General features: G+C 47.4%; 2 protein-coding genes across 3 annotated transcripts in view; one reads left to right on the top strand and one right to left on the bottom strand.

The window, feature by feature from the left end:
- Window positions 1–12,668, bottom strand: part of Timp3 (TIMP metallopeptidase inhibitor 3) — a 48,590-nt gene extending 35,922 nt beyond the window's left edge. The window contains exon 1 of the mRNA XM_028883661.2: window positions 12,228–12,668. Coding sequence (XP_028739494.1) covers window positions 12,228–12,348 — 121 coding nt within the window. The 5' untranslated portion in view covers window positions 12,349–12,668. The remainder of the gene's footprint in view (window positions 1–12,227) is intronic.
- Syn3 (synapsin III) overlaps window positions 1–27,690 on the top strand; it is a 439,566-nt gene that overhangs the window by 196,386 nt on the left and 215,490 nt on the right. The gene's annotated exons all lie outside the window — the stretch shown is intronic.

Raw genomic sequence — 27,690 nt, 5'->3', positions numbered from 1 at the left:
GTCAAGATGTATGCTTGCCTCTGATTGGACATGATGGGAAATGCATGAATTGTGGGTTTTGCTTTTTTAAGCCTCTGCAAAACATGACTCATGGCCATTCCCTGAGAACCTAGGGGTGGACCTGACCAGAGTCTATCTTCCTGGCCAGTATTTAATTAAAGTTTGCTTCAAATTTGACTTAGAATTGTGGAACTGGTCTTTCTCTCATGATTTTCAGGATTAACAAAGACATCTACCAAGCCTTGCCAGCCTCAGTATTCCCATCTATAAAGTAGGATGGTGCTGACAACAATACTGATTTTGATCGTGTTTACAGCATTTATATGCATTAGTATATAGTTATTAGAACAGCTGTTGCTTTGATACTTAACTCTTGGGCTCTCAATGTCTTCATCTGCAGCACAGGAACAAAAGTCCCAACTTCTTAGGGTGGTAACAAGAGTTAAAAGTGATAAAGCATGAGTAGAGTTTAGCATATAAAAATGAATTGATACATTAATATTGTCAAATATCATTTTTATCCCAGATCTATCTCTAAAGCCAAATTGTTCCACCTCTATTGACCTAATTTCCTCATTAATCAAATGAGAAACTGAGTCAGATAGCTTCTAAATGGTCATACAGGACATGAGCTTCCTACCCTGAGATCTTCATGGCCCGGAAGTCTCTTATGGCCAAGTAGAGTCAGTAGCCTCTGAGTGTGGTTAGCCCAAATGCACCCCCAGCTTTCCCGCATCCCTGCATGTACCCTGCAAATCCAAGAAGGCAGGGAGAAAAGATGCCTTATATTCAAACAGTATCTTGGCTTGTTGCTGTTCTATTGACATGGTGGTCCTTAGCCAGGGGTGGCTGCTAGAGTAACTTAAGTACAGCCACTTGCAACTGACATGTGCTGAACATAAAACACACAACGCATTTTAAAACCTGCACTGAAAAACTGGAAAATCTCAGAAGTAATTTGAAAATTGATTACATGGTAAGGGGACCATACTTTGGATACATTAGGTAAGTATAGGATTAAATAAAATTTCACTTGCTTCTTCCTTTTTATAATGTATCTACTGTGAGAAAATTTTAAACAGTATGGGTGGTTCTCCATGCCCCTGCCTCAGGATGGTGCTAGACTTGGATTTCTCTCTGCTTGGGAACGTTTGCTATGAAGCTTCTCAGAGTAAGGCCCAGGGGAATGTGAACTATTTCGGGTTGGATTTTAAAACAAAACAAAAACAAAATAGGGATTCAGGTGGGGCGTTCAGTTCTAGGAGTCTCTAGGAATCTTCTGTGGGTTAAAGGAGCCTAGATATATAAAAGCCGTTAATCTGCGAAAGCACCCCTGGGTGCTGGCACCACATCAGCAGCTGGGCTCCAAATGGTCCCTTTGTTTTTCTTCCATCTTGTATGTGTGTGTGCCTGTGTGTGTGTGTGTGTGTGTGTGTGTGTGTGTGTGTGCGTGCGCGCGCGTGTGTGCGTGTGTGAGTCAGAAGTAAATGTTGGATGTCTACCTCAATCCGGCCCACCTTATTTTTTGAGACAAGTTCCCTTGCTGAGCCTGGAGCTCATTGGTTAATGAACACAGGCTGATCTGCAAGCCCATTCATCCTTCTGTCTCTGCCTCACTTCGGTGATTGTAAAGTCCACCATAGCATCTGTGGGTGCTGGGAATCTGTGCTTTCAGGGAAGCACGTGATTGGCTGAGCCATCCCCCCCCCCCCCCGCCCCTTTGTTGTGTTTCCCAAGTTGATGACTGCTGTTTAACACAGCAGCTGTTTCTCATTGAGCTGGCCAGTGCCCAACATAGCAAAAACTGATATTCTCTATCTTTCCTCCGCCAACCCTGAGCTGAGGACACTAGAAAGGCTGGCTGCTGTCATTTTCAAACATCCTCATTCATTCCCAGTGCCTTCACTATGTGCATACTAACCTCAGGCGTGGGCTAGTGAGTAAGACCCAGTTCCCATGTAAGGCAGGCAATAAGACCGTGTCATAATCATGGGGGTTGGTATTTACCAAGCCCTTACTACAGGCTAAGCAGTGAACCAAGACTGTTATTTCCATATCTTAGTGAATTCTCCTCCAGCCCTAAGAAGCTAAAGGTCTTCTTGTACACTCAGAGTTACAGAGTGCATAAGCAAGGGTGAGATGGGCTGGCTTGCCTAAGACATGCAACCAGCAAGCAGTGCAGTCAAGATTGGAGGCAGCCACCTAACACCAGAACCTGTACCCTTTACCAGCTCGGAAACCGGGAAGGAGGTGGTATCAAGTATGGAAGCAGTGTCTGTGAGGAGATCACTGTGCTTCAAAAAGCCACTGGCCATTTTCACTTGGAGATCTGAGAAGCCAAAGGATACCCAAGAAGTCACTGGACTCAAAGTCACAAAAACCTATAAACTATACAGCTGAATCTGTGCATGTAGGCACGTATGTGCACGTGTGACGCACAAACTTGCATGTGTGTTCTTTTGTGTTATACTGACACTTAAAAACTAAAGTTTCACACTAGCCCTTTGGGTTTCTAGCTTATTATAAGAACCTGGACATCTGGCTAAACGGTCCCCTTCCCAAGGGACATGGACTTTCCAGTTCAACAAATTTGCCACCTCTCCCAACCCCCCCCCCGACACCGAGGCAAAGAGGAGGTGCTCAAAGCTATCACATATGTATTTGGGGACAAACAAGGGAAAACAAGAGGCTGGGGACCTTATATGTTTGGCTGACATGAGTAATAGGCTCATGTATTTGATATACAAATACCCTCCTTTTCTGGCTAGTCCCTGTAGGCACCAGAGCTTGTGACCTGAGCTAAATTACAGATGAAGAACCTCAAGCTGGACGATAATGGGTCAACAAGGGACCGGCCCACCACAGGCATAGGCTCTCCCCCATCATGTATCCTGAAGTGTTCTCCAGGCAGCTTGCTGGGTGTTAGGATTCTCACAGATCTCAGTCGTTTGGGTGACTGACTGTTTGTCATCATTAGAGTGGAAAGTAGAGTGGGATGGCTCAGTGGTCACATGTTTGACCTGGGACTTCCAGACTCTCTCTAGTGGAGTAAGTAGGATTATATGAGATAATACTACTTTTAATTAAAGGTCTACATCTAAGCTGGTCTTCCAGTGGGAAAAGTCTTTTCTGCAGCTGAGAAGGCTTCTTACCATGCCCCCCAGCAGTCAGTGACGGAGCTGAAGTGACCTTGATTCTGAATTCTAGCCTTAAGCTAAGTCTTCTACAAAGCTGCTGTCAGCTAAATCAGCTGTGTTCCAATAGGAAGTCTGGTGGTCTCATAGATCATTGAGCTCATTAGAAGTATTCAGGCAGAGTCCTTACCACATTCACACCCACAGAGATCCTGCTCTGTTCTTAACAGGTCCTATTTCTAATAATGTTCCCTTCCTTCTAAGACTGTCATTGGTGGTACTAGGTGTTCAGTCCTGAACTCTGCTAGACAGGCCTCTCCAAGGGAAACTCACCCAGAATACTGACACATCATAGGCAGTAACACCGGTGTGCAAAAGAGTAGACACACAGTCAGCACTTCACCTTTCCAGGTAAGAGATCAGTGCCTGGGGAGGGTCACATCATCAAGGTAATTTCAGAGTCAGGTGATAAACCTGAGGTAGACCTCAGATCTCCTGAGTGGAGACCAGTGCTCTCTCCACTTCAACACATGGGAGGAGGCATTGCCTCTCTAGACCCAAGTAGAGCAGAGACAGGAAGTACTGACTTGTCATCCAAATTTAGTATCACATTTCCAGGACCTTCCCTGTGGCTACCCATTATCTCCTACTTCCTTCTACCCATCAGAAGGAAATGGACTTAGGAGTCTAAATGGACAAGGACAGCCCCTGATCCTTGAAGAACACTGGATTGGACTTGACCTTCAGAAGGCATGGGATCTACTCCCAATACATCTGTTCTACTGTGAAGCTACCCTACCACACCGACTCTCAATACTGAAAGCCATCAAATGGGAACAGTGGGTGACCGTCCCACAACCCTGCTTTCCGAATCCTTTTAAGAATGGAAACTTCAAAAGTCATGGAACCAGTGTAGGGAGTTTGTTATCTGTGTCCCATCAGAGGCCATTAGGGAAGTAGAGAACAGTGAACTGGGATAGGGGAGAGAGATCAACTATGATTTTGAAAGTCAGCTATGTGACAATGAAAATATCCCATCACCCCTCAGAGTCCCACTTTCCTCAGTAAAAAGACAACGAGAACTCTGGTATATATACATAACAGACAAACAGGACCCCTCACCCCACACACAGTCTTTACAATACAGTAGATTCTGTGCTAAACATTTGCCATGAGTTATTTCATGGAATCACCAACCCCAGTTCTCCCCAATTTCACAGATGAGGTTACTGGGCCAAAGAACTTTCCGAGGCAGAGCTCACAAGTATCAGTATGTCTCCAGAATGAAAAGGCCATGGGTCTACTCTCAGTGATGTGGTCTAGGTCAGAAGGTAGTCCTCTCGAAAGATGAAACCATACCTGCATAATCTTCTGCACTTGCCACTTCCCATGTCCTACTCTGGGTCTCACAGGGACTAATTCAAATTCGACAGAATTCTCTGTAGGTGGCCAGGTTGCCAGGGCAAAGGCTTCTACTCCTGGGGGGACCAAAGCTGGGCAGAGGGTGGAGTGAGGAGACTAACATCCCTGTAATATTGAAGATCTGTGCTACTAGAGGATTGCTCTCTTCAGAACTTCCCTCTCTACCCCTGCCCTGCAGCCCTACACCTTCACCCCCTCCATCACTCCAGGGTGTTTTCCACTAGATGAATTTGACCTTGACTCATGAAGCCAAACCATTTTGTTCTCCTTCCATCCTTTCTTCTGCAGGTGGGACAGATCTGGTGACACCGGAAGTCGCTAGTGTCCCAGATGTGAATGACACAGCTAGGTCATAAGAAATACGTGACATTACATCAGACCTGCAAGTTGGGCAGTGCTATATAGTACAGAATATTCCTTTTGTGGCAGCCAGGCTGTCTCAACCCTATGGAAGGCCTCTCCAGGTCCCCTCTGTGACTCCAGACACATTTATTAAGCAAATGAACAAAAAGACCCCTTAGTCCCATCACAGTTTGGAGACATCTTTTGGCCTCCTGCCACGTGCTATAGTGAGACCCTTTAAAGGCTTACTCTGTTGTGCTATTGGCGTTGCTCGCAAACAAGCTGCTAGACCCCATGGGACACATCATCAGGAGGAATGCCAGAGAGGTGACAAGGGCAGTGACTTACTAAGAGGTCCATAAGCTCTTTTAACACTTCGTAGGTCAACCCAAAATCCCAGGCTCAGGAGAACCCAAGCATCCTGACTTTGGGCTGCAATTAATTACCATATCAGCCAAGATGTCCAACTCATAACTGCTAGCATTGTGGCAATTTTCTGTTTTAACCTGTTTATTTAAAGGAATGAAGCTGTGATAACTCTCCAGAAACAGAACCTATGGAAGGAAAAGTAGATTTTAAATCAGTTTCGATATGGAGAAGGATGGAGATAATGGAGGCAGAGGATACAGTGCTGGGTTAGGAATCAGGACTTTTTGTGGGGCTTGGTTCCATTGGGAGTCCCAAATAACTAATGCTAAAATAAAATTCAGGACAGCAGGAAAGGCAGGGGCCCAAGAGGCTGGTGAAGGGAACTGCCCTGAGCATCCCAACAGTGTGAGTCAGAGACCAATGTGCCAAAGTTGCAAAAGAGGGAGAACCTTCCCAGTTCCAGAGAGCTGTGGTCCTCAGTATATAGGAGAAGAGGCCTTAAGTCTACAGGAAAGAATGATTCTGAACACAGGCTTTTGAGGATGTAGTTTCAGGCTGGACTGTGATGGTGTGATTGTAGATAGGTAGTGTTAGTCTTCAGGTTGAAGCTACTGAGTGGGTACTGGGAAGGAAAGCTCCCACTTTACAAATAACTGATATGCAGGGAAGGAGCTCAGCCCAGTGTTGTGGAAAAGCAATTGCAACCCCAATGAAAGGGCTGAGTAGGAGGATACTGTAGTGTTCTTTCCACCGGATGATGGGGCTAGACTTATCACACAAACAGAGCAAAGCAGGTGTCTCCCTTTCTGGGTAATGCACAGCAGGAATGTGGTTCTAGCTTTGGAATGATGCCCTCTGGGCATGCCTCATACAATTTCAGAGGAGTTGGCTCTTAGTAGAAATGGTGCTGTGCTGCTGCAGCTGGTTTGAACTCTAGGTGAGGTGGAATGGTTCTTCTGCACCCATACCATGGTGGAAAAATGGGACCGAGTGAGACCCAGGAAATGATAAGTTCATGAGGATGTATGACAGAAATGAACAGCATGGGTCAAGAGCCAGGCAGAAAACAGGATCTTCGAGAGCAGGAAGGGTCAGAGAAGAGGTGGGTGGGACCCATCATTGGTCCTTATAAAAGCCATTTTATTGTACTTCATCCCATGAACCCACTGAAGAATTTCAATCAGGACAGTAGAATTCTTTCTAAAAAGGTCTCATGATGTCAAGACCCCAGGGTCTTTCTCTGCCAGCCACTCTGCCTTGGCCTCCGCTGTTTACTTCCATCCTTGAGGCCATCTTACACTCCCATCCAGGCACTATCCAGATACAATCATGAGTGTAGGAGGGGCAAAGGGATCCGTCTTCTGGCTGCCTCCCCGGGCCCAGTCAGGGAGACAAACCCTAGGCCTGGGTTTCACACATACACTTTTGAACTCAAGTTTATGCAAAAACCAAAGAGCAACCAAGTTTGGATAATGAAAAGCACACCACTTATTACAAAAGCAAAGCCCTACATCCATCTCTACCTGAAGTAGTCCAGAAGGGCAAGCCAAGTGCTGTGCCTGTCCTACCACTTAAGGCCTGCTCTTGATATAAAAATGATCCCATAAACTTGCCCTAAGTGGCCTTAATTTTGTTCCCTTTCAAGAAGATAAAAAGGCTGCCCCAAAGCAGGAATTCCTCAGAATATCAAGAAAATCTCCAAACTTGTTTTCCATTTGAGAGAAGCATGAATGTATCACAGTGCACAGCTCTGTGATAGTGCCTTCATGCCCACCCCTCATCCCTCCATCCCTCCAGCTGCACATCTAGAAAGTACAAAGTCAACATGCAGCTCTGGAGGGTGGACTGCAGCAAAGATTAAAACACACAGTGCCCTTACTTCCAGCCAACACTTCCAAATGTATGTTTGCCGTAGAGAAATATCCATGCACAGAGCAGAAGACAATATAGTGACTACTTGTTCCCACAGCCTTCCAAGGATGAAAAGTTGTTAGAAGCATGGATATCCATAAAGAAGGGATGTCTAAATAAATGAAAGAGGCTCTATAGGGATATTATATTGTCATAGTAATATCATCACTTACAGTAGTATACATATTATAGAGTATAGTTGGATATACCTTAGAGGTGGGCTACATGGATTTAAATACTAGGTTCTGTTACTTACCAGACATAGCATTGAACACGTTACCTAATGTTTCTGGGCTTCAGTTTCTTCAGTGAAGATGACAATCTGTTTCTTAGGACTGCTGAGAGACTTGAATGAACTAATGCATATTAATTAGCCTAGCACACAGTAACCACTCTATTTTAAAACTCAGCATTGGGCTTTAAAAAAATATAATCCTATGGAATACTAGAGAGAGAAGAATCAAGTAACCTATACATATATTAGTTGGTAAAACTCTCTGGTGCACGTGATTGAATGAAAACAATACTAAAGGCATTCCAGGATTTAGTCTTCTAACTCTTCAAGCTTTTAATGGAGGAAAACTGCTGTAAATTTTCTACAGGTGATGTCAGGATGTATATAGATAATAGAAGGGCGGAGCATTGATGGAGGCAGTGACCCAAGAGAACTGATTTTTATATAGGTGGATGGATGAAAAAAATGTTAGATAGATAGATAGATAGATAGATAGATAGATAGATAGATAGATAGACAGAAAGCAGACAGACAGATAAGAGGTATGTAGGTGGATAGAAATGAGTAGATAAATGACATGCACACAAAGAGAGATGAACATAAAATACACCCATCATTATAACTGTAAAGCATGAATTAAAAAGGTCTGCAAAGGTACAAATTACTTGTGTCTTTTCATAATGAGGAGAGCAAAGGCTAAAGGGATCCACTAAATCCCTAAACACAAAGGCAACAAGACCCTGCGGGAGGGTTTGGGCCCATCTGTGCTCTTCTTTCCAAAGCCCTTCCGCCACCCCGCACCGCCTCTAGAGACCACCCAGGAGCTGAATGGGACAGAGGTGGGAGGAAGGGGCCTTCGTGTCCGCAGGCTGAAGTGGTAAAAGACAAACGTGGCTAGAATTGTGTTGTTCTGTTTTTCATTAATGAACCTGTTGGAATGTGCCATTCAGCAGCTGAGCTCAATGGTTCTGCTGTCCCAGCAGAACCACAGCCACTTCCCAGCCATGTTCTAGTCTTGTCTGTCCGGGGACTGGGGAAGGGACAGACTAGTCAGAGGGTACCTGCTGCATCCACCAGAAACCCACTCTGCAGACTCAGTCCTCATTCACACGCCTCCCCTGGGAGTCCCTAACCGACTCCCACGAGCATCCTGGAAGTTTGGCTTCTATCAGCCTCACTGTTCGCTGGCCTCAGTGGCATACATCAGTCACTTTTTCAACTTGGCCTAATGATTTTGAGAATCTTTTCTGGTTCTAACAACCAAAGAACACAGGGAATCTCCTTGATTTCTTTTCTCTGGTGTTCTGTTATAAAACTATAATCAATTCTTCCTTGGCAAACATGATACTTAATGAAAACCTCTAGCCATTTTAGCTGCCTTCTAAATTTTGAGAAGAACTTTCCTAATCTGGATGAAAACACCATCTGTCCCTTCCCTTTCGATTTTAGGAGTAGATGCCTGCCTTAGGATGTCAAGGGGTCAAGGAGAGTTGTAAAATGTCATAACTGACTGAATGCATGCCTCACCCCTGCTGGGTGGCCATGCATGAGCATAACCTCGTTCAGCCTCAGTATTTTCCATCTGAGCAATGGATGCAATACCTAACTTACGGTTGCTGAGGAGTAAACATCTTTGAAGTGCTTGCACCCCAGTACAGGTCTGAAAGCTTCCTTCCCTTTCTTCCTCTGCCCGACAACAGTCCTCCTCTGGCCAGGCTTCCCAAGATACTATTAGCCTTGGTGTATGTGGTATGCACACTCACAGGTACACACACACACACACACACACACACACACACACACACACACACACCACTAGGTAGTTGGCCCTTCTCCCAAGTCCCACTATTCTGTTTCTTTTTGTCTACTTGTATGTGGGAGTAAGAGGGCATGGATCAGGTTTCTCTAAAGAGTGGCTTCTTTGCTAACACTGCTTCAGATCTGACGCTGAAGGAACCCCTGTCAAAACAACTCAATGATATCAGGGCTATTCTCCAAGGCTGGCAGCTGCTCCTCCCCAGCCCAGGGGCAGCCCTGACACCCTTCTACGTCCACCAATACCACTGCCTGATTATTCCTTGTGAATGGAGTCAGAGAGAAGGGTTTGGCTTTCTGAAGCAGAATTCTCTCTACTACTTCCATCTCTTCAGAAACCACACCACACACACACACACACACACACACACACACACACACACACACACACACCACCCCACTCCACTTTTCAGAATGCTCTGAGCATTACCCACCCTTAACTGAACTAAGGCTGCCAGAGCAAGATCTGCCTAGCGAGGGCTGCCTCCTTCATTCCCAGCACCAGCCCCTGTCCCTTCACAGTCAAGGTTTGGAAGGCGTTTCAGGGGCAATGGCTGGTAGGGAGAGGGCCCCACATGAGGTGACTGCTGCCAAGTGCCTTTCTATGCCGCACAGTGTGTCTGATAAGCCCCCATGTAGTTTATTCTTCTAAACACTTTGATAGGGTGCAGGACCTGCAGTTGCCATAGAAACACCTTTTAACTCCTCCTCACCCAGAAGGTTGTGCCAGTCCCCTGGGCTTTGGAGAAGAAAGGGAAAAGAGACACCGTGGATAAGGGGACAGGAGAGGGAAAGCCATTGTGGGGTGGTGATGGGGGATTACGGAGGGCTAAGCTAGGCATGCTATGCCCTTCCCTGGCAACATGGCATCTGGCCAGGATGAGAATCCATGCAGGAAGGTTCTAGAAGAGAAAGGTGGCAGGCTGGCTTGAGCATACTTAGGGGGCTCCGGTGTCCAGAGGACAGTCGGGAGCCATCTACTGGAGGCAGTGGTGTCTGCCTGCTGCCAGGCAGCCGGTCAACAAGCCGGCAGGCAGGCCCACACCCACACCTCCCATTTTTAAAAGCATTATCTCATCCCTTGTGCAGTGCACCAAACTAAAGACTGAGTGAGTCTGGATCCCTGCCAGAGCAAAGGTTTTTCTTTCTTTCTCGTTCTCTCTTTTTTCTTCTTGCTACTACAGTGTTCTGGGTTTGGCATATTTCTTGGTAACTTAACTTTTCTCTGGGAAGTGTATTAAGAGGAAGAAGCCGTTTCTTGAATAAATCCAGAGAAATTACAAGAAACTTCATCAGCCCCCAACTACAGTTGGGCCCTTATGGAAGCAATGGGCTGATTCCAGGAAAGCTGGCTGGGAACAGGATCTACTGGTTCACATTGCCACTTTCCCATGAACTTCAGGGTAGAAACCTCTGGGCAATAGGCTCCTGGGATAGAGATGAGATCCCTCTCTCCCCTAGACATACTACAAAGCCAATCTAAGCACACCCAGCCCACTGGGAAGCAGAAAAGAAGAACCGGATTCCACCTGCTAGCTCCTAGGCCAGGAGCATGCTCTAGGCTGAGCAAAACCAGAACTAACTAGCTGGGAATGTCACAGGCTGGTGAGAGGAGAGAAAGGCGAGAGGAATCTGGGTGGGAGCACCCAGGAAATCGAGAAAACCTTCCCAGGCCCCCAGCAATCCAAAAGGATGCTTCCCAGCAATCCAAGGACAGGGAAGGGTGTGTGCCTGCAGGTCCCAGGAAACCTCCAACAGGGTGACTGCAGGTCACACAAACACCCTGGGCTGCCAAGTCCACTGACCTGGCCACCAGAGCCACCTCCCAGACTTCCCCCTAGGCTGGCCTGAACCACCAGCAGTGACTCTCCAACCTCAGTTGCCTCCCCTACCAGCTCGCCACCCCTCCCCCTCCTCACCACAACACACTTGCAGAGTGGAATCCCTCACCTAAGACCCAGTGGAAAATTTCCTTCTCCTTTATGACCATACTTAAAACACACATGCTCCATTCTTCACCTCTGAATCGACACAAGCCAAGGGCAGTTTCTGTCCCACCCCTGCCCTCACGGCAGGGGCATTGGACCGGGTGCTGTAGGAGCTGGAGAAAAGAGAGATTTTCCAGCTTCCACTCCACCTGGGGCCCCTCCAAACACAAGTGTCCCCAGCACTCTTCCGGCCCTCTGGACAGTGGGCTCTGCTTCTTATTAAGTCTAATCAGCAAACAGTCTCTTTGAGACCATCGTCACAAGTAATGAGGCCCTTGGCATCTTTGTTCTTTTGATGATAAATCTGCTTTCCCCATTGCTCACTCTCCCTCCGCACATACATCCAAGACAGAAAAAAATAATAGTAACAATAACCTTCCAGTGAATTTTCACAGCTTTGTGGTAAGTGGTCCCCTACAGTCACCTCAAGCCAGCTATCAACACTCAGATGCAGGTCTCCCAGGGCGGGGGGGGGGGGTCAACCCTACAGTTTTCTCTTATGTGTTTTTTTTTTTTTTTTTTTACCACCACCACCACCACCACCACCACCACCCTTTCCAGCCACCCAAACTTGGCAGGCAAGAAAGCTCCATTAGCGCTTGCTGGGAGAGCCTGCCGCTAGGCTGGGTTGGATCTCAAAGAAAAGAATTAAGTTCAAGGGCGCGGGAGATAAGCAATCTCTGAAAGCTACGAGTTTTCTCTAGCAACTCCGCCCGCACAAGCTGGCAACTTCTCTTAAAGAGTACTCGAGGTCCCAGCGCTTCAGTTGGCGGTCCAACTTTTCAGAACCTTCTCCCACCCTCCTCTTCCAGCTCTTTTCCCTTCAAGAGTCAATGGGGAAAATTTCTAGACGTCAAGCAGGGACCACGCTCACTCCTGCCTGCCAGAGACCTTTAGGACACCTTTTGAGTTCCCTCTGCAAGGTAACTCCCCACACGGAGTCCCCGCCCAGGGAAACTGGGTCTCCTTGCTACAGCGCGCAGCTTGCTTGGGGCCTCCCAGAGTGCTTACCGATGTCAGAGTTGCAGAAGGCATCCTGGGGATGGCTAGGCGAACATGTGCACGCCTCTGCGCCCCACTGCCCAAGGCTCCAGCAGCCCAGGAGCACGACAAGCCCAAGCCAGGGAGTCATAGTAGCTGCTGCGGTCCGCTGCGGGGACTGCTGCTCTTCTCTTCAAAGTTGCTGGCGCGGATACTGCAATCCGAACTCACTCGCCAGGTCTGTCCGTGCACGCTGGGCAACTTTGAGCTCCAGGAAAGTGCCCTCCAAGTAGCCCGGCGGGACGGGTTGGGACGCTGCGAAGTGGCCCTGGGTAGCTGGAGCACGCGTCCACAGAGCCAGCGAGTGGCCTCCGGGAGAAGGATCGGCAACCAGAGCGGAGAAGCGGGCGAAGAAGCTCTCTGGCGCTGGCTGCTGCCCGCTGCCCACTGTGCGCAGAGTCCAGGGCTGCAGAGTGATATAGGGGCTCAAAGGGAACCCAGCCCCTCGGGAGCTCGGGGGCCGCCCCCTCCGACCAATGGCAGCGCCGCATTACCTCATCGGCCCTCCAAAAGGGGGCGGGGCCGGGGGGCGCGGGGCGACAGGGCGGGGCCGGCCCAGACTGTTCAGATCCTTATAGGGAATAATGCGGTTGTGGGCACTCGAGTGGGTGGGCTGGGCGCGTCCCGGGCCAGTGTGCGCTGCAGCGGCGCCCCACGACCCCATTGCCCTACGCCCACCGGCACTCCGAACGCCATCGACCCAAACAAGTCTTCACTCCCAGCCACCCAGCCAGGCAGCACAATCCCTTCCAAGGGACCCAAGTAGCCGGAGCCCTGGAGTCCTTGATCCTGCCTCCTGGAAAAAGTCTAGAAGGAAGCCTTGAAGAAAATTTCACCTTCCTACCTTCCTTAGAGAGATAGAGAGAGCAGGGAGTAAGAGGAAACACCTGGGTAGATAACATTATCTCAGCCCCTAACACACACACACACACACACACACACACACACACACACACACCCTCTGCCTTTTGGGACTGGCTATGGTAGTTGTCAGTGGCAGTAAATGGAGCTGTGGAATCATTCACCAAACACTGTTCTGGACACCAAGCAAAGCCCTTGCAACCAGGGCGATTGTACTAGTGCTACAAGGAAACTAGAAGTTTATAGACCTAGGTAAGAATGACTTGGGAGGGCGTTGCTGCCTATGGGACACTAAAAGAAGAGTTTTCAGAGGTGACATCAGGCAAGGAGAAGAGCTAGTCGAAAGGCCTGGGTCTTCTTTAAGGACAGAATATAGACAGAATAATCAGGGAGTAGGGATGGCCAATCTCACTGGTGGCAGACAGCAGTCTTTCCTTCAGCAGGGAACTTTGAGGTAAAGCGATCCAAAAGAGGAACAAAACCAGATCCTGGAGAAAACTAGCCAGGATCATGGAGAAAAGTATCTCGGATGCCTAACTAACAGAAGATATTGGTAACGTTATTACCACCTCATTTTAAGTAGCCTCTTGATTGTGACATGTATGTGTGTGGTACACACACTATTGTTGTTCTGACTTTTTGGGACACAGTCTCACTGTGTAGCCCAGGCTGACCTTAAAGCCCAAATCCTCCTGCCGTGGCTCCCCACTGCTAGTTGAGGATATACAGCACCACTCCTGGCCTTTGCCACATGTTTTTGAAAGCAGGATTCCATACTCTGTTCCTTCTGGTTAGGAAAAGCAAGTACAGGTGTCACGTGTACCTTCCAGATGAGGGGGCGCTCCTGTCACCCTCTCTCACGGACTGTTCTTATCAGGAGACATATGCCCCTGGACTTCGCAGTCCCATCTAACTGGCAATGGTGGTCTTACAGCAATCCCTCTCCTGCCTTATGCTCTATCCAGTGTTGAAAAAAAAATGTGTGTTTTAGCTACAGAAATGCTGAAAACTTGGAACCAAAAAAAAAAGGAAAATGTAAAGGAACCCCTTGGCTTATCCCTGAGAAGAGAGTCTTTGCGGAAACAGAGAGTATTGTGATAATTGTATTGCCCTTGTTAGGTTGTTTTGTGTCTTTTATTGGTGTTGCTGCTGCTGTTATTTTGAGACAGGGTCTTATTATGTAGCCCAGGCTGGCCTTGAACTCTCAATCCTCCTGCCTCTCAAACGCTTCCAAGAACATTTTGTAAACTCCCTCCAAGCATTCTAACCATAGAGAAGAGAACCCAGCTCCCATATCTTTCTTCTTATCCCTACTCAGCTCTGAAGTCCCTCCCCTCCTTCATTCTGTTCCATGGTGCCATGGCCCCTCATGCTTTTCTAGCCCCATCTCCCGGAATATGGTTATATTATTTCCCTTCCTGACACTAGGAGGCCTGAGCTATTTGGCCACAATGCTGTTTTAGCCCTCAGAAGGCCCCAAGAGACTTGAGTGTGGATATAGCCAGTAACCACTTGAGGCCTGAGCCTTGGACACCGTGGGGGCCGCTCTAAGGAACTGGGTTGAATGAGGACATACTTGGTGGGATTTGAGAGGTTCGTTGAACCTTGCGCTGTGCCAGTCATGTGGAAGGCTTTAGAAGAGCTTGTAGACAAATCCACTTGGGATAAACATCTTACAGCCTAGAGGCCCTCTCTTCTCCGCTTTCCTTCTACAAGACCGTTTTGTCCAAAGTGCCATTTGTTTTTTCTCCAAGGGAGAGCCTCTTCTGGAACGTAAGACAAGTGCCAAGCAGCCACTTTCTGCTACATGTCACAGAACGGATTCCTCAGAGAGGCCATCTGAAGTGTGTCTTGTTCCTGCAGCTACTTCCTTCTCATAGTGTGGATGTCCTCAGATTATTTTCCTTCCTGAAAGGTGCTAATTGGGGTTTATTTCCTCTCGATTCTTCTACCTTGGCTCGCCTCGAATCTGGGGGCTTCAGAGAACACAAAGAACATTCTGGTCAGGAGTCTTCTCTTCTGCCTGGACTGATAGGCTCTTCTCTGTCTACTTCTGCAAGGTCAGCTTAGTCGTGACCCTGGGAATGAGACAGAGGGTGCCCTGGAGTCCTCGTGTTGGTCTTGCAGCAGGCAGACCTCTCAGCCATCAATTGGGACATTAGGTTGTCAACCAGACTAATAATATGTGAGGATTGCTTTTTCTTATCTTTTTAGTGAGCAAGATTGAGTGGACTTGGAGCTTGGGTAAGAGTGGAGAGAATAGCTCTCCTGCTTTCTTCTGATAGCCAAGAACAATGGCAGGGGTGAGCTGAAGAGGCGTCAACCAAGCCCTGGCTTGCCCTCAGACCTACCAGGCTCACTTGGTCCCTCGGTTGGAACTTTTCTAGGGAAGGTGAGGGCATGTCCACTTCATGTGCATCAAATTTCAGAGGGTAGATCCTGTAGGAGGTATTTGCTTCGACATCTAAAGAAGATACAAAGTTGCTCAGAGACTGTTCATCTTCATGTTCTACACCAGAAAAATAAGGTTTGGATGGAAGAACTTACCTAACATCCCACAGTCAGCTAGAGGCAGAGCCAAGTTCATGTTGTGGACATGGATTCCTTGGCTTCTGTCTGCATCACATCCACAGGGCTAAGTCTTTCAGGCAAGGCATGTGATAGATGTATTTCCATGCCCCAAAGTTGGCTCACAGAGAGCTACTCCTGAGGAGTTCTTGACTACACTAATAGACCCTTCTGAGCTGGCCAGCATTATGCAGTGCTATGCAATTAAAAGGGTTACTGCCTGTGTTTGAATTTCCCTTTCTAATTTGTTACATGGTACCTTTGGAAACCTTTTGCCTGCTGAATAGTCACACTCCCAATTCAGTGGACAGGTCACTTCTCTTGTTCTGATACCAATTTCCATGTTTATTAGATTAAAAAAATTAAACTTTATGATTCCCAGCAAGATAAAAAACAAAAAAGTCTACGATTCCCTGGGAAATTCTCAAAGACAAGGCGAATGGCTGGGAAGGAAGATAGATCTAGCCATGTGAGCAGGTTTGACATCACACAAACGTGCCCAAGACTGAGGCCAATCCACCACATTCTCAGTCTCTTCTTGCTCTCCCATCCTACTCTGTCTTCCAAGACACAGGGCTTAAAACAAAGAATGCCACTGGAGACTTGATGATAACGGAGCAGGAGAAACTTGGGGTCTTGTTTCTGGTGGAGCCTCTTATAGATACCAATCCGTCTTTCTGTTTGTCCTTTGGATTGGAAGCATTAAAGGGTCGCGAACAAAATTTACTGGACTCTCAAGCCCTCCCAGTCTCAGCTTATACGTTACCTCCTTAGTATAGCTTCTTTATTCCCTTCTACAGGATTCCCCACAACGCTTTGTTGTGTTCTTTTTCACACGTAGCTGGCTCTAATATGGTTGCTCATCTGCCTGTTTCCCTTCCTCAAGTATAAGCCCCTTAAGGATAGAGCATTGGCAACGGGGTTCAGTTCAGTTATGGCTGCGTGGATCCAAAGGTCGGTACTAGTCCTGCTGCCCAGTGTTGGACTTGAAACGTGACCGCTCCTCAGCGGGGCTCATCGAGCCTATCCCTCTGGCTAATGCTAGGGGGCGCTGTAAGCCAGAAAACACCAGTTCTCCGAGCCTTCAGCCTGCTAGTCTCATTGAGAAGCCTCGAGAGGGACAGATCCACACCAGGCAGTGGGGTGCCGGTGCCTTGAGTGGGTGAAGCGAACTCTTCCGGTCTGATTGCCACAAAGCTCTCAGTCAACATCTCATCTGGATCCACAGCTGCCTGAGCTGTTCCACCCCTGGGCTGGGGCTTCCTTGGGAAGCGACACACTTGTGAATCACTGATTTGGGGACCCTGGGAAGGTCTGGGAACACAGCGGAGGTTGCCACAGTTCCCCTCTACCAAGTGGCGCTCTGGAAGTTCAACCCGGAGAAGGTGCTGACAAGCCTAGGTCAGGACCACTGCCACATAGGGAAGTTCCTCAGCTTCCCCCTTCCCCTAGACCCTAACCACAATGCCTTTCCCCAAACCCACACTCCATGTGAAAGTCATTATATTCAAAATAGCCTTTTCCAAGCAACAGACAGCCTGGTCCACCCATCAGCAGGAGCCCTAGCCAGACCCTCAGCAGAGCTGCTACCCAACACGGGGCGATTAGGAGCCTAAGAAGGTGGGTGCTTCCGGTTTACGCCGTGCCTGGTACCAGCAGGGAGTAAACACCTTCCCCAGCTTCCATCTGGAACCAATTTCATGGCAGTAAAATTAGAGGGCGCTTCTCACCCCAGCCCCCTCACCCCTACCCCTGCCAGGGAAGAAGACCCCTGGCCGTGTTCATGTGAATGCTGAGGTCTTCGAATTTCTTTCCATAGACAGCTCTTCCCAGGAATTTTAAACCAGAAAACACATGTGTGTGGTACAGACATTTTGTATCCTGTTTTCTGGGGTGGTGGGAAATGGGAAGTAGAGTTAAATATTCCAATTCTTGGTTTTCTTTTAATGACTGTATGTCCAGGCAGTCAGTTATTTCTGCAAAGGATAATGTGAGGTGGTGGAGAGCCTCCCCGCAAGCCTGGTTTAATGTGTTCCTTATGCCTTTGGGGTTCCTGCACTTTGCTTCCAACAATGAGGAGTTAGCTCCTCTGTGGCTTCCCTGAAGGTATGGGGCTCAGTCCCACACAGGGGTGTGTCAGCCAGCCATCACTGCTGGGGCTCAGGGGAAGAGTGAGATGGGCGTGTGGTCAGGTTCCTACCACACTGGCCTGGAGAGCGTGCTTCTGTAAAGGTACTGTGAGCTCGCCTTGGCGGAACCTGATGCAACTGGAATTGGCTTGTCCTATGGTGAAGATTCCAAAGGGTGTGTGACACCGTGAGTCACATCCTTCTTGATACCTGACTCTGGAAGCCCTTCTGCCTCTGGCCTGTCACTTTCTACCTCTCTTCAGGTACCTTCCGTTTTCCGTGCTTAGATCCTTGCCTTCCCTTTCAGCCTCCCCCGTCACTTACTTAATCCCACTTCTCTCCTCGCCTTGACGGGGCAATGTGCTGTATACACTGGAATGAGATTGACAAGGCAACAATGTCCCCCTGGTCTCCTGACCGCCCTGTCCATCCCCCTGTGACAATTCCACTTGCAGATCCCATGACCTAATCAGACTCCAGTTGTCCTGAACTCACTGTCTCCTTCCTTCTGTCCCTTCCAGCATTACTCATTCCCTCTAATGACATCACCATTCACCATGTCCTAGAGAGTCTTGAACTAGACATCTTGCCTAGCCTTCCCTCTTTCCCACTCTCCTGGTTCCCACCCTTTGACTGTACCCTGGAGATTCTTTCCGGACAGTGTCAACAGTCCTTTAACTGGCCCTGCTGTTCAGAAGCCTTTCTGCCGGATTCCTCTCTTGCCTTGCAGCTACCCACCACCTTCTCAACTAGAAACCCGAAGCCATACTAGGCTTTGCTTCAAGTAATCATCACTTCATATTCCATGGCTTTCTGAATAAAGTCTTAAACTCCAAAGACACACAAGGTCCTGACCTGCCTCTTCCCGTGGCACCAGGCTGCTGCTGGAGGTGACACCATTCATGTAGAACGTCATGTGACTGCCACCCCACCGTTACACAGCAGCAGACCTGTCCTTAGCCTCGCCCTAAATGTCTGTTACCCCAGTGCCAACTTGCACCATTTTATGTCCCCTGCCCTCCTTCCTTCGCTTTATCTGCCAGGAATCAGCTATAGCCATCAGCTTCTGAATGTCTGCTGACGCTCCCGTTTCTTCTCTATGCCCCACTTCCAATGGGTCTTTCAGCGGTCCATCCGGGCCCGTCTCCCTAGTGTTTGAAATGTCTGATTCTCCTCTAGACTCAAGCAAACCTGGATGCTTCTCAAATGCCCAGCGCAGCACCTGCACGCAGCAGACACTTAGTAAATACTGAAAGAAGAGGCTAACCGATGACTGAGGGGAAATGTGTGTGTGTGTGTGTGTGTGTGTGTGTGTGTGTGTGTGTGTGTGTGTATCAGTATCCCCATCACAAATCCACCATGGGAGGCTCTAGGACCCAGCTCCTTGAACTTGGATTCTCAGACAGGTTCTCACAGGTGAGCAGTGTCATGGATACAACCAATTCGTAAGAGCCAGCAGGACAGCCAGCCCCAGGCCACTGTCCCTGCTCCTATGAGACTGATGATTGAGAGGTAGGCTGAGAGCCCGTGTGGATGGGACCCCTCATTATTCTGATACTTGAACATACTGAATTGGCGGGTATGGAATTATAATAAGGATTGAGGTCATCCTAAGAGGAACTTCTGGACAAAACACTTTGAAATTTTCTTTCTTTTTAATCATAGCTTTTTAAAATTTATTGTGTGTGTATGCTTGTTTGCAACACAGCACACATGTAGTAGTCAGAGGACAACGTGTGGGAGTTGGCCCTCTCTTTCCAACATATAGGGCCTGGGTATCAAACTCAGGTTGTTAGGCTTAGTGTCAAGTGCATTTACTCCCCAAGTCAGCCCAGCAGCCCTTTAATTTCTTTTTGATGGAAGCGGTGTCCACTGCCAAAAGCCCATCTCACTGGATGGTGATGATGGCTGGCCTCACAGCACCAGCTGTGGTCTCTTTGGTCTTAACCTTTTGTTTAAGAGCTATCATGCCTTCATCCCTCCAGAGAAGCGTTTGGCTCTGGAAATACTGCAGTTCACTGGCTTCTGAATTGTTTTCAGGTACTTTTGATGGAAACAAAACATCTAAAACTGAAGCTTCTAGAAGAGCAACCTGTTCTTACCTGTCATGTAAATGTCTTTGAACTTGACTCTGGGGCCTTGTGTTTAAAAGCAGTATCTCTCAAGACATCCTTGATGACAATGAATTTGCCTGAGGCCATTCATAAAGTATGTTGTAGGCATGAGGTAACATTATTTATAAACTTCTACAAAGACCTTGTACTTGGATGTCTTCTTCAGCCTACCCAACAATAAATAATAGATATTTTGTGTGTGTGTGTGTATGTGTGTGTGTGTGTGTGTGTGTGTGTGTATGTGTGTGTTGTACATGGTGTGGAGGCCCAAGGCTGACAAGAATTGTCTTCCTATATCACTCTTCACCTTATCCTTTGAGACAGTCCCTCTCCTTGACTCTGGAGCTCACTGATTCAGGTGGGCTCACTGACCAGCTAGTGGGCTGCATAGATCTGCTTATCTCTGCTTCACCAGCACCGAGATTACGGGCACGTGCCCAGCTTTCTTCTATCACTGCTAGTGCTCTGACGTCAGGTACCCGTGCTTACACAGCAAACACTCTGTCTATTGAGCCGTTGCCCCATCCCTATATGCCAACTTTATAATCAGGGAAACTGAGGCTCAATGAAGACATTTTGCTGTTGTTTTTCTTCTTTCCTCCACCTCCATCTTCTAGGTCTTTTTTCAGAGTCTTCCATTGTTCTGACTAAGTTTTTTTACCTTTTACCCGGACTTCTCTTGCTTGCTGGGGTGCTGAAGAATGGGGTCCTGGAGTCCCTGGGGTGTGCCTGAGCTGACTGACATTGGCTTGATAGAATTCATTGCTACATTTTCTAGAGTTCTCTAAGTCAGTTGTAAAACATAGTCGTGATTAAAATTATAATTATTAAAAACCAAAAATTAAATACATTTTATTCCAAGCAAGGGCAATTAACATTAAACTTCATCAATTCCTAATCACAGATACTCCTTGACTTACAATGAGGATATATCCAAATAAACTCACCATTGGTTAAAAATATCATAATCCCAACTGCATGTAATATACCTGACCCACCAAACATTGGAGCTGAGCCACAGAGACACACTGGCTCACTGTCATGATGGGGGCCTGTTAGGGTTTATGCTCACTGCTACTGCCCAGCATATCAAGAGAGAAGTTTACTAAGCTTCAGTAGCATAGGAAATGATGGAAATGCAAAATCTGGAGTATGGTCTCTACTGAGCAAGTATCATTTCCCCGCCATCTTAAAAAGAAAGAAAACCATGAGTCAAGTTGTCAGAAGACAAGCGTGTGTGTATTTTACTGCCTCCAGCTCCATATGTTAGAGGTTTCTTCCATTGATTTTTCTCTGCAAGACAGTGACATAACCTAGTGCTGTGCTCTGTGCATTTTCTCAATTCTGCAGTCAGTGACAGCACAGTGTAGCTTGTCACTGACTGTGGTGGCAGTTTTTACACCACGGAAATTGGTCAGCACTACAAATCAGGGCTTCTTGTCTCTGAGAGCCTCTTGTTAAATATTCATAGGTTCACTGTTGCTAGTTCTTAATGGTAAAACCCTGGGTGTGTGCCTTTACCTCCTCATGCCTCAGTGTCCTTGTCTGTAATATCAGGACAACATTAGTCCCTACCTTAGAGATGTCGTGAATAAATGAACTGAGACATGGAAAAGATGGGGTAAAATGCTTGGTATCGGCTTAGCATCCTTGAACATTGTCAAGCCACTGTCAACATTCAGTCAGGGTTGTCATCAAGCACTGTCTCCCTCCTGAGCTGGATGCTCATTCAGGATGACCCAACTTGGAATTTATCACACTGCTTGGATTGTCACTCTCGGGGTATAGTAATTACTTGTTCCTTACCATGTACTTGACAGAAGCAATTTAAGTGAGGAAAGATTTGTTTTGGCCCCAGATTTCAGGGAACATGGGTCCATCACTTCAGGGAAGGTATGGTATCTGGGAGGCTTCTTCTACAGTGGTAGGAGTTTGTGCTATGGCTATGTTATATTTCGGAGGATTGGGAAGCACAGAGCTCAGAGCAAAACCAGGATCAGCTATCACTTGCAGGGCCCACCTTCAGTGATGCACTCTGCTGGGTAGGCCCATGTCTCCAAGGTTCCACACCCTCCTGAAACAGTGCTACCTATTGGGGACCAAATGTTCAAATAGCCAACCCTTGGAGAACATTTCACATTCAACCCATAATGTTGGGTCCTCTGCCTCTTTACTGAGTGTGAGAATTGGCTTGGGATAATTGAATTTTCAGTTCTGAGCACTTATCCCAATGCCTGAGACACAGCATATGCTCAGCAAGCTGGGTTAGATTCAGGTGACCAACTGATCAGAGGCTACTGAAGAATCAAAAGGGATCGGAGGATTCTCCAGCCACACAGCACTCTAAAGTATTTCTTTTCCAAACTAGAGAATTACTGGAATACTGTGACTGGGTTCATTCTTTTTATAAGAATCATGTAGTGAAGTCATTTTCATGCTTCAGGAGCTGAAAGCCCCTTGACTTGGTGCCCAAAGAGACCCACATTGCTCACTGGTCTCTGCTTTATAGCTACACTCTTTCCATGTGTGATGCAGAGCCCAATGAAGTCTTCAGCCTGTCTAGAGAAGTAACTTCGACCAGTAACTTTCCAAACTACTTGAAGGTGCCTGGAACTGCTTTACTTCAAGTATTTACAAGGGAAAGAAAAGAATTTGATGTCATATCAGTACACGCTAGAAGAGACTGCATACACCTTTTGAGGCCTGGGAGCCTGTGATTGGAGGCTGGTGGCAGGGAGAAGGAGGGGAGAGCCTGAAGGCATGGTGGAAATATTTTTTTTTTCTTTTTGGTCTGTTGTTCCTTTGAATAAACTGGTTTCTGGCTTATGCAACTCCCAGTAATTAAAATGGCTGGAATACTTTGCATTTTTACAGTAACTTGAAGGCGGCTCAGAGGCCTGGAGCTGGAGCCAACTTTTGGGGGCAGGGGGAGGGATGGCAATCTTATGATGCCTGTCCCTTGGCAGGATAGAGGTGCTGGCATCTAGCTAGGGGAGAGGAGAGAGGAAGTAAAAGGGGTTGCGATTTGTGTCAACATCTCTCCCCTTTCCCTGGACAGGCACCCAGGTGTATTGCCCTGAGAAGGAAGGTCACCAAGGGCCACTCATTTCCTGAAAGTCAAATGATAAGTGATGATGCCTAGGGCTGGTAAGGAATTTCCAATACTGCCTGTGCATCACATCCTATAGTAAGAATCCATATAGTATTGGACTTAAAAATTAGATGGAGCCAGGCCTAGTGGTCCATGTCTATATTGCCAACTACTCCTGAGGCTGAGGCAGGAGGATTCCAAGTTCAAGACATTACCAGTAGGTGTAGGTCTTCCCACCACTCCTAGTTACTGTGTGGATTTAGTTCTTCTGCCTCACAAGATCTAGACCAGCGATTTGTTTTTTGTTTTTTGTTTTGTTTTGTGTTTTTTTTTTTTTTTCTTTTCAAGACAGGGTTTCTCTATGTAACAGTCCTGGATGTCCTGGAACTTGCTTTGTAGACCAGGCTGGCCTTGAACTCACAGAGATCTGCCTGCCTCTGCCTCCCACGTGCTGGGATTAAAGGCGTGCACCACCACTGCCTGGCTAGACCAGTGATTTGTATACACTAGGGGCTCAAACCCCGTGTTTGTGAGAGCATCTGCATGCATGCATTCTCTTATGCCAGGGGGAAATCACTGACATTATTTTGAGGACATGCCTCCTGCAGTATGCTTAGGCTGCTGTGATTTGCTGTTCTCACCAGGGATGTATTATAGAGTTCCAGAAGTTGGTAGATAAGAGGGGAGTTCCCATTATAATTAGTTCCATGTTGCTGTGTAACAATGTATCAGTAACTTTGTGGTTTACAACACTGTGTTTTATCCTCTGATTTCTGGGAGTCAGAGTTCAGGCATTGCTTTGCTGGGTCTTCTACAGGACTAAAACCAAGATGGTACCCAGGGCTCCCATTTCCTCTGGGACTCCAATGAGAAAGGATTTGTTTCCCTACTTGTGTGTTTGTTGACATCTTTCAGTTCCTCAGTGTGATGGTTTGAATGAGAATGGTCCCCATAGGCTTGTGTGTTTGAATACCTGGTCCCCAGTTGATGGAACTATTTGGGAAGGATTAGGAGGTGTGGCCTTGTTAGAGAAGGTATGTCACTGGGGAATAGACTTTGAGGTTTCCAAAAGGTTCCAGTGCTCGCTCTCTCTGCCTCATGGTTGTGGATCAGGATATGAGCTTTCAGCTGTTCCTTCACTTGCTATCATGAACTCCAGCTCTCTGAAGCCATAAGCCTAATTAAACGCTTTCTTTTACAAGTTGCCATGGTCATTGTGCTTTATCACAGCAATAGGAAAGTAATTAAGACATCCACTTTCTCTCTGGTTGTGGTCTGGCATGCCTCAGTGGTCTCTTGCCATATGAGTCCCTCCATAGGCAGCTTCATTGTGTGACAAGTTCCTTCTTCAAAACCAGGATGAAAGAAAGACTCCTGAGGCAGGCATTGCAATCACGTTCACAGAGGCAGGCTTTGTAATCACATTTACAGAGGCAGGCATTGCAATCACATTTACAGAGGCAGGCATTGCAATCACATTTACAGAGGCAGGCACTGAAATCACATTCACAGAGGCAGGCATTGCATACATGTTCACGGAGGTAGGCATTGCAATTGTGTTCACAGAGGTACATATTGCAATCATGTTCACAGAACCACGTATATCTTGTCACTCTGGCCATATTCTATTCATGCCACAATCTCTGCCACACTCAGGAAAAGGGAATTACACAGACCATGACTGCTAAGAACAAGAATCATAAGGGTTACAAGGGCTCACTCTCTAGACAAGAGTAATTAGAATGTGGAAAGTCCTGAAAACTGTGCAGTTCAGAGACTAGTTATAAATATTTGCTGTAGTGGAAGCAGCATTCATAAGCTCTCTTTAAATCAGATGTTTTGTTTATTTTTTGTTTATTTGTTTGTTTGTTTGTTTGTTTTAATTAAACTAACAGCTTCAGGGCTTGATTTGGTTTGAACACAGCATTGGTTTTTGACAGACACTCAGATAATTTCACACTCCCAACTTCTAAAACCTTGAGAGCTCTGGGCCCACAGGATTTCATCTACTGGGGTCTAGAAGCAGCTGCCCAGGCTCTAAGACAAGTCTACTCTGCTTCCTGCAGCCCATTTGTCCCCGTGTCTCTGACAAGATGCCACAGGCTGCTGTCTCTCATTCCACATCATGAACCCCTGGGAAAAGCAGCCAGGCAACTTAGACCTGCCGTCAAGGTAGAAGCAAAGACAAGGAAGACCTTAGTGATCTTCCAAAGGGCCCCAAATACAGGAAGGGGCTGAGGATGAGTGTTCCAGGGTCAGGGCTGAGACAGGGCACCTCTTCCTGTGTGCCTCTTCAGTTCCCAGAACTGCTAACTGAGGAAGTGTCCAGTCCTGCTGACTTTAGGAGATTCAAATGGCTTCCCAGAAAATGGAGACACAAACACATGGCCATCCTTCGGGGTCCAGACCCACAGACAGAGGGAAGCCAGCTTCCTTCTGTAGGCATGTGAAGGCCTAGAGTCCTGTCTGTTCTCCTTCTTGCCATGCAGTTTTCCCTTCAGAAACAATTTTGCAAGAGGAAAGCCAGTCCTCTGAGATGGTGGCAGGGGACAAATGTGTCCCTGTGAGGTATGGAGCCCATTCACTTGCACTGCTAAAATGGACAACCATTCTGTAATGAACTAAAGAGAAAAGGGAAGGGAAGTGTGTGTTGCTGCAGATCCATACAGAACACTAAGCTTCTCCACCCAGGAGTCTCAGGCAGGCCCCAGAGAAGGGAAACCATCAGAGAACAAACTAGAAGGCCATTAAATATCAATTATACTGTGGGCTTGGTTGAACTGATCAACGGTGAAAATAGAATGGGTACTTTGTTGGTGTATACTAGGCCAGATACTGATAAATCCCTTAAGTCTCAACCTAGCCCTGTGAGGTCAGCACATCAACCCTTCCTAATCTGTGGGTGAAGAAACTAAAATCCAGAGAGGCTAGGGAATGTGCCTAAGGCCACACAGTTCATCTGTGGCAGGGTCCAGGAGAGCCTGGACTCTCAACTATTACCTAGTCCCTCACACAAGGATATTTTTGAGTGATGACTCGTGTAAAGCACCATGTTAGCACAATGGGGAAACATGACAGAGCCTGGAGAAAGGTCTCCTCAGCTAGTGTGTTTGCTGCTGTAGGGCCTTGGGCAAGATGGTGAGCTAGTGTCTTACATGGCTTGATGTCTCGAGCTTCAGGCTTTAACCTTCCAACCAGATCTGGCTTCCATCAGCCTGTGAATCTGGGTCCTGGAAGATGGTAAGGAGTTAGTTCATTGACTTTCTAGAATCCCATGGATCTTCCAAAGGCCAATGGCTGATAAAAATAAATAAACAAAAATTTAAATAGGAGGGGAGAAAGGAGAAGTAAAGTGAGGTGATGGAGAGGAAAAGAACACACACACACACACACAGAAGGGGAGAGACAGCAACACCCTGGCTCTCCATGTGCTCAGAGCCAAGTACACTAAGCACTTACCCTACACTTACTCTCCTTACTCTCTCCCTACTCCAGATAATCAGAGCCTCGGGTTGATGTTACCACCCCCATTTTAGACTAAAGAAACCAAGTACAGGAAGCTCTGTACCTAGTGCAAGGCTGTGGGGCTTGTGCAAGGTCACACGGCTGGGATGTGGAGCCAGGATTCCAAATAGGTAAGGTCACTTTAACCACCAGGCCCGCAGCCAGTAACAAAAACAGTGACTGTCTGAGGTCTAGGTGTAATCCCTCCGTTGCAAAGCTCTCTGTGGCATCCAAGGGTGGAGATGTGGGCAGTTTCCGGGGTCCTCAGCCAACAATCCTCCGCTCACACCTAGGTGGAAAATACCAGAGACTGCGGAGATGTGAAGAGGAAAGCAGAGCCCCACCAGTGCGCTGCTCAGAGGTGCTTTGGCTGTTGCTGTCCACGTGAGCACTAGTTCATCCTGTGTGGGGCTGTCTGATGTGCTGCCATGTTACTCACGGGGACAGACTTCTGGAATCCCTGTTACATGTTCCTCTAGTCTCTGTAGGGCTAGCAGCCACCCAAGAAATTGCAGCTCAGGGGAGCATAAACTAGATATGGCATCCCATGGCAGGGAGCTAGGAGCTGCTTAATGTGTAAGCAGATGGGTGGGCCAAAGAAAACAGGAGTCAAGGCAGAAGACATTGGAGGCTCAGCTCAGGGTGCCATGCTCCTGCATCCTACTTGGGGGGGTGGCGTCTGGAGGGAAGCACAGTTTTCCCAGCTTGTGTGAGAGGAAGCTCCTGTGCCGGCTCCCTCTGTACAGATGTTACCCCACTGAAGAGTGGGTTATGGGTACTCGGCCACCCTGGATCGTCAATGGAGTGAAAGAGTAGAAGAATAGTTATAGATAACGTCAGAGAAGTAACTTGTATGTCAGGTGCAGCTGGGACTCCGTTCTCTATCATGACAGCCAGCTTTCCATTACTACAACAAAATACCCGAGGCAACTAATTTTACAAATAGTGTGTGTGTGTGTGTGTGTGTGTGTGTGTGTGTGTGCGCGCATACACACTGGCGGATGTGCAAGTGCATGCACAAAAGTGTGTGTGCTCATGAGTGTGGTATGCACATACAGAGGCCAGAGGCATTGAATCCTCTTGGATGCCATTGTGAGTCACCCAGTGTGGGGACTAGGAACTTAGCCTAGGTTCCCTGGCTGAGTATTAAGCACTGAATCACTGAG

The sequence above is a fragment of the Peromyscus leucopus genome, chromosome 18 (assembly GCF_004664715.2).
Source record: "Peromyscus leucopus breed LL Stock chromosome 18, UCI_PerLeu_2.1, whole genome shotgun sequence".
Classification (NCBI taxonomy): Eukaryota; Metazoa; Chordata; class Mammalia; order Rodentia; family Cricetidae; genus Peromyscus; species Peromyscus leucopus.
Note: the sequence above shows the minus strand (reverse complement) of the source record. Positions and strands in the feature narration are given on the sequence as shown.